Raw genomic sequence first — 14646 nt, forward strand, 5'->3', positions numbered from 1 at the left:
ACAACAGATTTAGACAGAGCGTCCTCCCACAGTGCCACTCAGCATGATGGGTGGGTCCCTTAACATTTTCACTGCTGTGGCTCTGTAGCCTGTTCTCCCTAAAACCCCACCCAGCCCTGACTCTTGAGGGGGCCCTGACTCTGGAATTGATTCCGGAAGTGTCTGTAATTACCATTAGAACTCAGCCGGTGGCTGATAAGCAGATGTGAGCCTCTCTGTCTCCCAGTCATTAGGGAAGCTGTGGAAGAGAGGCAGGGAGGGAGGCAGGGAGGGAGGCAGGGGGGCAGGGAGGGAGGGAGGGAGGGAGGCAGGGAGGCAGGGGGGCAGGGAGGGAGGCAGGGAGGGAGGCAGGGGGGCAGGGAGGCAGGGGGGCAGGGAGGGAGGGAGGCAGGGAGGCAGGGAGGGAGGCAGGGAGGGAGGGAGGGAGGCAGGGAGGGAGGCAGGGAGGGAGGCAGGGGGGCAGGGAGGTAGGGAGGGAGGCAGGGGGGCAGGGAGGGAGGGAGGCAGGGAGGGAGGGAGGGGGGCAGGGGGGCAGGGAGGGAGGGAGGGAGGCAGGGAGGGAGGGAGGCAGGGAGGGAGGGAGGCAGGGAGGGAGGCAGGGAGGGAGGGAGGGAGGCAGGGGGGCAGGGAGGGAGGGAGGCAGGGAGGTAGGGAGGGAGGCAGGGGGGCAGGGAGGGAGGGAGGGAGGGAGGCAGGGAGGGAGGGAGGCAGGGAGGGAGGGAGGCAGGGAGGGAGGCAGGGAGGGAGGGAGGGAGGCAGGGAGGGAGGGAGGCAGGGAGGGAGGGAGGCAGGGAGGGAGGGAGGGAGGGAGGCAGGGAGGGAGGGAGGCAGGGAGGGAGGCAGGGAGGGAGGCAGGCAAGCAGGCAGACAGACAGTTATGCAGACAGCCAGACAGAAAGACAGGCAGGCAGGCATACAGGAAGACAGACAGTTCAGACTACAGACAGACAGACTCGCCCTGAGCCCTGCTCCTACGGGGGAGAGGGAGACGAGAGGCTATAAATATCTGGCTGAAAAAACTACAACCGAAAGCCCAATGACAGAGGAAGACAGAGAGAGGGGGGGAGAGAGGGAGTGGGTGAGGCAAGAGAGAGGGAGAGAGAGAGAGAGAGGGAGAAACAAAGACAACAGAGAGAGAGGTGAGAGGGAGTGAGAGAGAGCAAGAGAGAGAGAAAGAGAGAGCGAAAGATGGAGAGCATTAGAGATAGAGAGAGAGAGAGACAAGTAAACAAAGACAGAGACAGAGAGGAAGAGAGAGCAACTGTACTACTGCAGCTGAACCCTTCTGATTAGTGTTACAGGAAGCGGGGGACCTCGATCAGAATGGGAAAGCAGGCATTAAGGCTGATCATGTGACCTGTCAGCATGAGAGAGAGAGAGGCACCTGTTACAGGGAGATAATTAGCCCACATTGCTAATTAGCCTCTAATCTCACAGAGAGGGAAAAGAGGACACGACCAGGGAGGGAGAGAGGGAGGGAGAACGTCACTGTCGACACTCACACTGTGGTAGAGACCGGTTTGGACTGGAACATGGAGGTGGGGGAGGGGGCAGTAGGATGGACTGTGTGTGTGTGTGTGTGTGTGTGTGTATGTATGTGTGTGTGTGTGTGTGTGTGTGTGTGTGTGGCTTGGACAGATGCAAGATGGAAAAATAGACTGTGAAGTAGTGTGGTCAAGTCGTTGATAAATAGTCTGAATGATGATGATGAATACGCTTGTAAGAGCCTTATTTTGGGCCAGATGTTTTGCAGGTCTAGTTGTCAAACTGTGTTGATGTAGTGAGCAGAGGTTACCCACCAACAGCGCTGCATTAACAGTAACCATGGCCTTAGGTCTTTGTGTCTATATCGTAGGGGGCTGTCTGTCAAGGGAGTGGGACACAAAGATAGATTTCGTCAACAACACAGGTGAATTATTATTATTATTATTATTGTCTAGGTTTGTTTAACCATCACCAAACTATATTCAGGACTTTCCTTCTAGTCGTGATGACTGAGGGCCAAATGATGATATCTTCTATTATAATCTGTGTGACTGCTGATAGATTGAAGAAGAGATCGAAGATTCCTGCCTAATTCATGGCATGGGATGCCGATTACAGCTTAGCCGCGCCAGTGAAGAGTGTGTCTTATCTGCATGCATCTGCAAATGAACCGTTAAAGGCTAGTTGCATAATGTATGATGGCCTTATCTCGGGGGATGGGGGGCAGGGGTGGGGGGGCGCGGTTGTTGCTGCCTGCGTCCAGATTTCAGTGTGACTAATAAATTGGTGGGCAGCCAATCGTACGAGCCCCGAGGCAAGGTCAATATTGAGTTGTACATGTCGTCACGCTGGGAGAAAAAACGTTTCCATTCTCTAACGGTGTTTATTATTATGGTCCTAGAAGAAGAAGCGAAACCTACTTATGACCAAGGATGTCATCATCCAAACTGTTTACCTTAAAGCCACTTTCCTTCACAAAGTCAAACAAAGATTTGAGCACATCCGCGACAGAGTGCAGAGAGAGAAACAGGATGGTTGAAAAGCCTTTCAACTTGAAAAAAGAATAAAAACGAAAAGAAAAAAACTGGAAAGACACATATGGCAGTTCACGCTACGCCACACATAACAGATCGCTTGTTGTGAACGGGGGGGGATCCGCAGCACGCTGTCGCATGCTTTCCTCACGCTGACCCCGCCGTAGCGCCAGTGCAGTGGGACTCAGGAGCCGCAGCTGCTCGTCAGCGGAGGGAGAGAGAGGAGGAAATGACATCGTGTTCCACAGCTGTCACATGCAATCTGCTCTGGTCTCATCCCGCTGGTTGGAGGAGGAGAGCGGGGAAGTGGGTAATAGAGTTTTCTTAATGAATAATGAAATCCAGAAAAAGGGTTCTCAACCTGGCAGCTGTCTCTAACAGTTCTCTCTCTCTCTCTCTCTCTTTCTCTCTCTCTCACTCTCCTTCTTTCTCCCTCCCTCTCTGTCTCTCTCTTTCTCTCTCTCTCTCTCTCTCTCTCTCTCTCTCTCTCTGACTTCTGTCACCTTACGGAGGATTATGCATGTCAACCTGTCAAAGCGTGACATGTTGATTTCTTCATTTCTAATCTTCCTCTCCTTGAGAAACACACAACCCTGTATATTAAACTGGAGCCCACTGGAAGGCAGATAGAGCTAGCAGAGATGAAACCAGCGCTGCACAACCAGCTGTGAAACCAAACCCACCCTCCAGATTAACCTTTGGCGACCCTCACGGTGAGATACAGGCAGGCAGCACTCACTCACATGGTTAATGATCTCCCTGTGTGCATATCGGTACACATGCTGCTTATTAAAGATGTGTGTGTGTGTGTGTGTGTGTGTGTGTGTGTGTGTGTGTGTGGGTGGTGTGTTCTTAATCATTGTCTGATTTAGCTAATAAATGATATGATGTGAGACTAATGAGAGTCTGTAAATACACACACACACACGCACCCATCTTTAATAAGCAGCATGTGTACGGATATGCACACAGGGAGATCATTAACCATGTGAGTGAGTGCTGCCTGATGGATGTATCTCACTGTGAGACACACACACACACACACACACACACACACACACACACACACACACACACACACACACACACACACACACAGTGTTCGAGTTATGTGGGAACCAATGGGAGCTGAGCTCCCATAAGGAAGGTCTGAGCTCCCATGAAAGCAGTAAAATCATACATCTGTGGGGGTCGCTAATAATACATTACCACCTGATCAAAAATGTCAATGTAATGAGTATTATTTATATTTATTTATATGATAAATATTCTAAAATAAACACGTTTTCCAAAAGAACTACACGCACCAGAATTAATCTCCTGTGAATGACAGTATGCCTTTGACTGCCTGCACTTTACCACCAAGACACTATGGGGCGCAGTAGAATATTGGGGTCATTTTTTTAATACGGTGCCATTTGGACTTCATAACTTGTGAAAAATAAATTGTTGATTTATCTATATTGTAATGTTCTATTATATAAAGGGCATATCTAGCTTGATGAAAAACACAGTGGTCGAGCTCAGGCACCTACATTTTATTTTATTTAGAATACCCTCTGTAGTTGAATAGGGCGAGTGTCTCCAGAACAGAGTGGACACATAACAGGGTGGACACTAACAGGGTGGACATTTTGAGTTAAAGTTAGCCTTTAGCCTGCCTGTGTTAGCATAATGCCTAGAATGACCATGAATACTTGATGAGGAATCTAATTTGCACTAAATACTTTTTTTGAAATTATTCAATTTGATTGATCTCCTCAATATTTAGGCATAACAGGGTGGACACGTTATGGTCAACCACATTATACTCACTGGATAAAAACATAAAAATCAGATGGTAAAAGAGGTAGAAAATCACACAGCTTACCACATTTGAAATCCCCTCCACTGATGTGATGTCACCTCATGAGAGTGATGTGATTGAGAAATATGGTTTTCTTTTAAAAGGGACATTAACACAGCATAACAGGGTGGACAGTGATCGCAGGGACAAGCAATATTGTAAGCAAAACCTTATTTTTTTGTACAAAATAAAAAAAAAATGGATAAAAACTATATTTCAATAGATATTGATGAGGAAAATGAAATAATAATAACATATTTGGAAATGTATATGTTTTTAATAGTTATTTTTGGGATTGAAGTTGAATGAACAACGCTGGGGACATCCCAAATCCCATGCAAAATCAAATGTACATCTTTAACCAAAGCTTTTAAAATGTAGAAAACAACAACTTAGAAGCCCATATCATTGTATTCATAATAAATAACAATTGACTATACATGAAAAACCTAATGGAATTAGTATTTGTCCAAATTTAGACAAAATACAACATGATTTAGTACTGGGGACGGAAAAGGCAGCGTATAAAAAAAAAGACCCATTGTGCAACAGCAGAATATGATCGTTGAGAGCTTGCGAACGTGAAAACACGATTATTGAGAAGAAAACATTCAGTAGCTAGCTATCATGATTATTGAGAAGAAAACATTCAGTAGCTAGCTATCATGATTGTTGAGAAGAAAACATTCAGTAGCTAGCTATACAGGAGTATAAACATTCAGTAGCTAGCTATCATGCCGCCCCAAAAAAGGCCACTGCTGCCGACCGAGTCGACAAGCCTGGAAAGTTTCGGGTTTTCAACCAAGAAACCAAACTTGAATTCAGCTGCCCTGTTATGACACCTAACGTTGAAACTGTTGAAATAGCAGAGCTCAAACAAAAGCAAGTGCTTCCGAAGAAAGTAGCAGAACTCACCTCCAGTATGTATAAGGAGACAGCTAGTTTGTTCAGGGCAGCCGTACAATTACCTAAATGGAATGTCATGCTATACAGTTTTTACATTTCTGTCATAAGATTGTACAATAATCAAAAAGAAACGTTAATTCCTAAATAGAAATGGAAAATGACTGAAATGTAGACAAATATATGTAAATATACATGTACACAAAAGCAAACTTTAAATTCAAAAGTTAGCTGGTTAGCTAGCTATCCTAACAGCTGTTATTCATTCATTCATTCTTTCCTTCATAGGCCTACATTAATTTTTACCCCCACTCTTCTGTATGATCAAACATTAACTTACATTACCTACTTAAACAAGATAATATTTACAATGATTTGCTATACATTACGTAACTTACCTTATGGATCTTACATTGATGCTGAGGAGTCCCCTGTCAAAGTTTGCCGCTTCACCGTCTCTCTCGCGCATCACCTGTATTTTCTTTACAGCTTTGATTATAATTAGATAAATGTGAAATTCAATTGAGAATATAAATTCAAAATAATAAACAGCAATGAAAACATTGTTTCATTAACATTTTTCCTAGATAAGTATGATTTATGACACCCAGGTCTTTATAATAGTGGATTTTGCATTTTCAAAGTTAGGGGCATCATGTGCGTAAAAACGCTTCTACTCATCATGCTGTCGTTCGGCCCCACCTATTCCCAGGGGTCTGACACTTTGTGGGTTGTTACTAGGCATCCTCTGCTCCAGCCTCTCCAAAGGGCAGCCCCCTAGATCCACCAGAACAAAAGATATGCACTTTTGAATGTGTACACAGTACCTATTGTGCATTATTGGGTACAGTACCTGTTTGTGCCCACAGGAGGCGCCCTTTAATATTATGGGTTATTTTTGGGCTTTCTTGCGCCCTGAGTATACCCCCTTGTATGGGTCACCCTTGGGACTAGGAGCACCGTGTCAAGACAAGTGCTTTTTAAACCCCAATGATGTCCCGGGTCAACTGGACCCGAACAGTACGAAAGGGTCCAAAAAGTGAACATCACACAAGGGTTAAACTAGTTAAACATGACTAATACACATACACAGATACTGTCGCTAAAGAAAGGATGCCTTATACAAAACTGAATCCAATTATGAAACTTAATGAGATGAATGGCGCGATCATTCATGTGCCCAGATTGTAGAGCACATTGCACAAGAGATGAAAAACAAATTCATTTCTAATGTCAAATCGCTTGATTCTCGTATTAGCATAACATTAGATGAAAGCACAATTCATGGACGAGCATACATGATTATTTATGTCAGGTGCGATGTCACTGGAAATGGAGATGTGGACAATGTGTCGTGCTAACAGGGAAAGTGAATGGACTGTATAGTAAAAACAACAACATTATTGGCCGAGATACCTGTGACTATTGCTTATAGCTGTTTTTTCATGTGGTGCTGTCGATTTGGTGAAATGAGTAGCCTATGGCTAATTAAAACTCGTAAGTCCCATCGCTGTGTGGGCATGATTCGCTCGCGTGCATGAGAACATTTTCGCACTGTCATTTTGGAGACCCCCACAAAGCTCAGCTTATAACTCGAACCCTGCACACACACACACACACACACACACACACACACACACACACACACACAAAATGAAATGATGAAATGTTAGACTCCCGAATGGAGGGGTGAGTGAGTGTAAAGTCAAAGGAGAAGGATTCTCTCTCAGCTCGATAGCGAGGAGATGCTGACGGCCTCTGAAAGGAGCGCGAGGTCAGAGGAGGCGACGGAGGAGGCCTGAGTCACGCCGTCTGACTGACTAGCGGATGCAGGAGGGATGGGAAGATGACAGCGGAGGTGTAATAGATCATAGTTTAGTGACTCAGCCTCCCCGTCTAAGTGGACCCAGTTGATTGAACATGATTGGTGGCGGACGTCAATGTGGCTCGTTGGGAAAAAGTCTATTTATGGGGGAGGGCTCCCGCGGAGACGCCGTCTGTGTGTTTGAAGCTGAGTCAACCAGAGACAGGAGCCCAGGAACAACACAGCAGAGCAAAGGAGGGCTCTGTTCTAGGAACGAGCTAGGCTAACTAACTAGCTATAGGTGGCTAGCTTTCACACATCCAGAACAGAATGCTCACACATCAAATGTGAACAGAATAGCATGGCATGTATCCTTCTCTGTGTCCCCTAGCTCTAGCTGTTCTTTGCCTGTTCTCTATTTCAATGGGGGCATGATTGAACATCCTGCCCAAAAGTATTTGGACAAGAGTCCCTCACTGGTGAGATATGATCATATACTCGCCGAAAACAGCACAACACAACCCTCAGATAACTGGACAGGAGACAGCCTTGTAGTAATAATAATAACTTGAATCACTTTTTTATTTCTATAGCACTTTTCCTGCAAGCATTGCAGCACAAAGTGCTCCAATCATTATATAATGTATGATTGTTATGTAATACATCATATGATAGACACAAGGTTCCAAGGCAGTGCCTATTTCCTGTGGAACTATGATTTCAATTTCATACAGAGGATATATATATATATAATACATTATTTATTTCTCAAACTCTAACAGCGCCTGAGGTGGACTTGGCCCAGGGTGGTTGTATAAGGAGTCATGGGGTTTTCCTTGGTGTGATTTCCCCAGACGCTCTTCTGTGTTAGTATCTCCTCGACAGACAGGATGTGCCAGACGGAAGCCTTTATCCAGACAAGACGTTGGTTATCTGGGGCGGCTGTGGCGCAGGAGGTAGAGCAGCTGTCTAAAGATCGCAAGGTTGGCAGATCGGCGGTTCGAGCCCCATGTCGAAGTGTCCTTGGGCAAGACACTGAACTTCAAAGTGCTCCCAGTGAGCGGGGTCGGCCGGCGCCTTGCATGGTAGCGTGGCCGCCATTGGTGTGTGAATGGGTGAATGAGAGGCCGTTGTAAAGTAAAGCGCTTTGGATAAAGGCGCTATATGAGTGCAGTCCATGTTATCTAGGTGTTGCATGTGCGTGTGCACCCTCATGCTCTTCCACAGGATGAATCTAGCGTTTGCAGACGACTGCTCCATGAACTGTGGATATCAATGTCTGAAATTCCGTTGTCTTCTTCGTCATCGTCAGATTCGGAGTTCGGAGTTCCCGTTATGTATAGTCCAATATTAAGGAGTTCATTAATTGCCCACTGTCGATATATTGCCTGCTTTTGAAATTCTGTTAATAGCATTAGCGAGAGCTTCAGCATCCATTTTGTAAACTTGTCAAAAAACAGGTCCACACGCACATGGCTACTTACATACAGCTGGGGTGGGCGTGGCTACACACACTGCCACACTAATACCCCCCACCCGACTTTGCTAACTAACTGTAGCTATTTAGTGAATGTAAAACTGTTGGTTATGATATCGAGTGGGTTCTTCATCGCTTCGTTTGTCGTCCTATGCCAAAAACCGGAAAACACACTCACAACAAGACTTGTTTGGCTCGATTGCATTTACATTTTTTACATTTTTGGCATTTAGCAGACGCCTTATTCCAAAGCGACTTACAATCAATACATTTGAATACTAAGCATGTGAATCAGCAGTCCACTATTCGTTGCAGGAAGAGTACTCTAGCTCGGGCCCGGGGCCACTGATAGAAGGAAAAACTTTCTCCCTATTATCGCCTTCTACTAAAACTTTTTTTTTTTTTTTTTTTTACTGGAGAAACTGAGAAACAGTACAAGGGGGGCAGTAGAAGTTCTTAGGGACACAGTAGAGGGGAAAGCGGGTGTCTTTAGGAGACGTAGTGGTGAGGGTCAGAAGATGTCTCAGGAGGAGCAGTTAAGTTTAAGATGGCAAGGTTTCACAATTGCTGACATGAGGACCTTTTAATGAAACCGTGTCACATATATCATATTTTACTATAGAATCATAGATCATAGATTATAGAATGATAAAAATGATATTAAAAAAAAGAAAGTGGAAAAAAAGAACAGTTCTCTTTTTTTTTTTTTTTTTTTTATCACTTTTTTAATTTTTTCCTTAAGGGCTCTGCACACAGCGTGCGATTTCTGTTGCGCGTCAACGTTCCATTTTGAAGTTTGAATGGAAGTCTATGAGAACATCGCATTTACCCACACACGGCCCCGATTTTAATCGCACGGCGAACATTCGATTCCATTCATTTGACAGTGCGACAAAACTCGCACGCCGTGTGCTTTGTCCCATTCAAAATGAATGGAATCGAATGTTCGCCGTGCGATTAAAATCGGGGCCGTGTGTGGGTAAATGCGATGTTCTCATAGACTTCCATTCAAACTTCAAAATGGAACGTTGACGCGCAACAGAAATCGCACGCTGTGTGCAGAGCCCTTTAGAATGATATTAATATATCATATTATACTATAGAATGACAGAATGATCATAGAATGATAAAAAAGAAAAGAAAAAAACGTTCACTTTATTTCTAGAAAGGTCCAGATGGGCTCTATGTGTAGCTGGGTGACGGTGTGTCAGACTGCAGTGGCCCGTCATCACTGATAGGGTGGTAGGGACAGATGGTGGACAGGGTGAGACGGCTTTGGTCTGATCTCTGGTCAGATGTCCTGAACCCTGCAGCACCACACTCATAACCAGGCCCCAGAGAACACTTCAAAGAAAACAGAAACACTTTGAGGCTAAAAGTGGAGTTTGTCTCCCATACAGAGATAGAACAGCCGTGCCCTTTTTACCTACTAAAAGAGCCGCCTCTGTGAAATGACCCCCTCTTTACAACGCCAAGCTGCTATTTACACACAACGAACACTAGTTGGCCGCTTGTAAATTAGCCTGCCTCCTACACAGGAAAACAGCAAAATATATTTATATTAGCTTATCCTGATGTGATTTAGAAAATGTAAGGATACTGGGTGGTAGAGCGCTCATATCTAGGAACAGTCATGAAAAGAGGGTCCTGAAATTTGATTGAGTGCAAAGATAGAACATTTTTCTTTACTCAGATGACTGTTCTATTTTTAATGAAGGGATGTACATAAAGAACATGTTGTGATAAAACGTTTATTGCTTTTTCAGTATTCAAAAAGACTTCACAGATTTATGAACAACAAGCACATTTTTACAGATTGAAAAGGAAAAGGAAAAAGAAAGAACACAAACCCTACCATACAAGTACAAAAAAAAGAGCAAACACATTCCTCTTGTCAGTGTGTAATATAAACCATCATCTAGCAGCATTACACCTCATGCATGTCCACTGGGTAAAGACCATCCTTATGCTGCACACAAAACAGGGATGGTTCCCGGGCAGCACCAACATCAATTGACATAATTTCCACCGATAATGTTCAGATATGGATCCCAGACCTTTCTGAAAACTTGTAGACTATGGTTAACGCTGTGAATTAGCTGCTCAAAAGAGTCTATTGTAGCCATCTCATCCCTCCACTCCTTGAAGCCAACCGTCTCTTTCGACTTCCAGTGTCTCCCACTTCCTGTTTCCCGTTATGAGGGCTAGTTTCACCCAAGAACACACTTGTGAGGATAGTTTAGACTCCATTGGTAAGATACCTAATATGCATAATGCTGGATCCCCAATAAACTCAGTTTTCAATATGTCATTAATACACTTGACAATAGCTGACCAGAAGTCATATACCATCAACAACGTGCCCCTCTCATTGTTGCATCTCCAACAGCTATCATTCTCTCTAAGCCCCACCCTTGACATTTATGATGGGGGTCCAGTAACTCCTATTTATTATCTTGAATGAAATTAGATGTGTCTGCGTGTCTCGGGCTGTGGAGTACCGTGATTGCACAGCTTTCCTCCATGTTTCCTTATAAATAGATGTGCCCAGATCTTTTTCTTGAGCTTGACTCACCCTCTAGTTTGTAATGTTTTTACAATGTTTTTCTTTCTTTCTGCTGTTGTTATACAACTCCTTATTTGAAGAAATCTCCAAAAATCTTTCCTGGGTATATTATAGTCCTAACCCTAACCCATTTGTTCAAAGGAGAATAAATGTTTCCAATCGAACAGGTCTTCCATCAACATTACTCCTGCCCTCACCCAATTTTCCCACACGATAGATTTATTACACCATATTGACGATCCTTTGGTATAGCAGGGGTTAAGTACATGTTTTATTGAATTATTCATCATCTTGTTTTCACTTTACGAACCCTCACTTGAATGCATGTCTGTTCACCTGTTTGTACGCCTGATCAATCTTGTTATATTAATAAAATAATTGAGCACAAAAAACCCAATCCTATTTTCATCACGTCACTAACCTGAATGGCTCTGCCATCTTCCCTTCTGTGTTATTGATGCTGTTGACTGTTCTGGGCTTGGCTAACCTTCTGTTCACTTCAAGATTATTTACAACTTTCTCTAGCCTGACTCTGTTCTGGTAAACAATCTTGCTAGGAGCTGCAGCTCAAATATGAAAATACATTATATCATATAAACAACTGTTCAACTCAGTTATTTCTCACACACAGTTGTTTTGACAGGGGTTTAAAATAAATGTTTATGTCATTCTGGGTGGGAGTTGACCTTTGGTACTTGATCTTGGATGAACATTATTCTCCAGAACCCTAACTTGAATCACTAAGGGGTGAAACTCCCTCACCACATCACCTGTCTGACATCACTTCCTGTCCTTTCCCCTGTCCCAGCAACCCCACAGCATCGTGCAGCGGCGCCTCATGGAGGGCAACATGACGCGGCTGCGTGCGGACGCCCGAGACCCCAACTGGGTGCGCTCCCCCCTGGCCGACAACAAAGAGGGAGGAGGAGGAGGAGGAGGAGGAGGGGTAGGAGGGGGCGGGGAGGCGGAGGAGAGGAGCGAGAGCACAGCGGAGGACTCCACGGAGGAGAGGGAGTCCCCGGAGGAGAGCGAGAAGAGCCTGCGGTCGGACGAGGAGGAGGACAGCAGCGAGGCCGGGGGGGGGGCGCTCACGGACGAGACAGCCAGACAGACAGCCGGGGGTGACGACCAAACAAACGAGGCGGTGAAGGAGAGACAGAGGACGGAGGGGAGGGGGAGCTCGTCGGCCCTCACCGCCCTGCTGGTCCAGTGCAAGGTAGGGGGGCCAGTCTTTCCTTTCCTTGATGTCTTGGGCCTGGTTTTCATCAACCTCTCTCTCTCTCCTTTTAAGTTCCAGGCAGGGTTGCCAGATGGGGTGGGTTACCGCTGAATGGGCTACTGGATTTAGCGGTTATAGACTGGTTAGGCTGTAATGTAATTGTCAATCCCATCTGGCAACCCTGGTCCCAGGTACCTTTCAGATCGACACGAGGAGGAAGGAGGAGTAAGAGATGAGTCGGAGAAGGGTGAGACGAGAGTGAGAGAAGTGTAGGAGGAGAGGAGTGAAAGATGAGTAGGAGACAGCGTCAGCCAGCCCACAGTGACTCGTCATCTCTCTATAGTTCATCCTCTCTCAGTCTTTCATTCCCATCCTTCTGAGGCGGATCTCATCTCGACTCTCAGCTGTTTTAACGGCTTTTATTGTTAAAAGCTCTGACGCCCCCTCAGGTGTCTCTCTCTCTACCTCTCAGACTTCACACTCTGCCTAATGAGAGCTAAGAGCGACTAACTGTGACTCATCCACACGCATTGGTAGGAAACAATTCGGTTGTTAAGTCGTGACGTGTTTCCGGGTCCAAAGTTGGCTGAGGCGCTGTCTTCGAAATGCCTCAGTAATAATAATAATTCATTATATTTATATAGCGCTTTTCCGAGGCTCAAAGACGAAGAGTTGAATCGACCTCAGAGAATAAAACGAATAATGCAACCAGCCCATGTTCACGACATGCATCAAAAAAGGCCCTCACACAACTTGTAACTCCTTATTCCATCCCATGCATTACAATGAGCCCTTCCACTGATTTCCACTTCCCCCAGCCTCCCCTGCTTAACACTAGAACAGCCACGAACGATCATTTGACCCCTGTGAGAAAATAAACATTTGATATCTTTGCACTCTTTCATGACTTTTCCTAGATATGTGCGTTCTACCACCCAGTATCCTTACATTTTACAAAATCACATCAGGATAAGCTAGTATAAAGCTATTTTGCAGTTGTTCTGTGTAGGAGGCAGGCTAATTTACAAGACGTGCCAACTAGTGGTCGTTGTGGGTAAATAGCAGCTTGAGCATTGTAAAGAGGCCCCCGAGGCGGCTCTTTTAGTAGGTAAAAAAGGCACGTCTGTTCTAGTGTTAAAACCTGTATGTATATACAGTATGTATACTTAGGAGACAGACTGCATCTAAAATTAAGTGAAACCACACATACACACATAAGCATCAACTCCACTGTGAGGTAAAAAAAAATAGACCCCCCCCAATTAAATGCGATTAATCTTCGGGGAGTGGGCGGGTGTGAGACAGGCTCCCAGTCCTCCCAGCCTTTGGATCGTTCACCTGCGTCAGTCTAAACACCAAGGACACTCCCAACAATGTACCAAACCCTCAGGGAAAGCGCATCATGTGTTCCTACTGTATTGTAACTTCAAGGTTGTGCGTTGTTCCTTTGTGATCATTCAAAAGACGGACATTCAGAGTCTCACGTGACTCACTAGAGATGAAACAGTACTGGAAATCAATGTGCTGTCGGGATAGAACCTTCTGGATGAACTTGTTAGGCTCGCCAGGCCACCAGGATATACAGTGGCTGAAGACCTCATCTTCAGGACTGATTCTCATTGGTTTAGGTGAAGCCATGCGTGACTCTCAAGACATAATCAACATTCTTATGAGCGAAATCAAATTCTGGCGAGCGGGCAACCTCTAGACATTGCAGTGAGATAGACGTTTGAAGGGTGTGTGTGTGTGTGTGTGTGTGTGTGTGTGTTTGTGTGTGTTTGACATGAGTGGTCCATGAGGGAGTATTTAAATGGATTAATATTAATATTTTCCTTCATTTGTGTTGTGCTCACTGTTTGGATTAACTTATGGAATGCTAGCTGCGCCATGGTTACGTGGTTCTCTCATCATCATCATTCAACCAAATAGGTTTCCTGAAGGCTCCATAAACTGTTGGTACAGCATCATGTACGCCCCAGTGCCTAGAGTCTGTGCATCAGTGGAGGCTGGTGGAGGTAGACATCGGAGGACGGGCTTATTATGTGCAAATCATTATTTGTATGAGAGAGCTTTGGTGAGGCTGCGTAAACTAACTAGACTAAAAACCCATCTTTTTAATATTGCCTATTTAAATGACTAAATAATTCAATGATGATTCTATAATGATTAAAGCACTTTGAGCTGCAACGTTTGCAGGAAAAGTGCTATACAAATAAAAATAAATTATTATATTATTATTATTGTAATGCATGGAATGGAATGAGGAATGATATCAGATTCTAAACTGCATTTCGTTGTCTGGTTTAATCTAA

The 14646-nt window shown here is 44.8% G+C and overlaps 1 protein-coding gene across 1 annotated transcript in view; it reads left to right on the plus strand.

Moving 5' to 3' along the window:
• The window catches only part of nrip2 (nuclear receptor interacting protein 2), a gene marked incomplete at both ends in the record, with an annotated part of 31480 nt that overhangs the window by 8727 nt on the left and 8107 nt on the right, over window positions 1-14646 (plus strand). The window contains one exon of the mRNA XM_080538010.1: window positions 11924-12331. Within this exon, the coding sequence (XP_080394136.1) occupies window positions 11924-12331 (408 nt within the window). The remainder of the gene's footprint in view (window positions 1-11923; window positions 12332-14646) is intronic.

The sequence above is a fragment of the Nansenia antarctica genome (genome assembly GCF_963989245.1).
Source record: "Nansenia antarctica genome assembly, chromosome: 8".
NCBI classification, from domain to species: Eukaryota; Metazoa; Chordata; class Actinopteri; order Argentiniformes; family Microstomatidae; genus Nansenia; species Nansenia antarctica.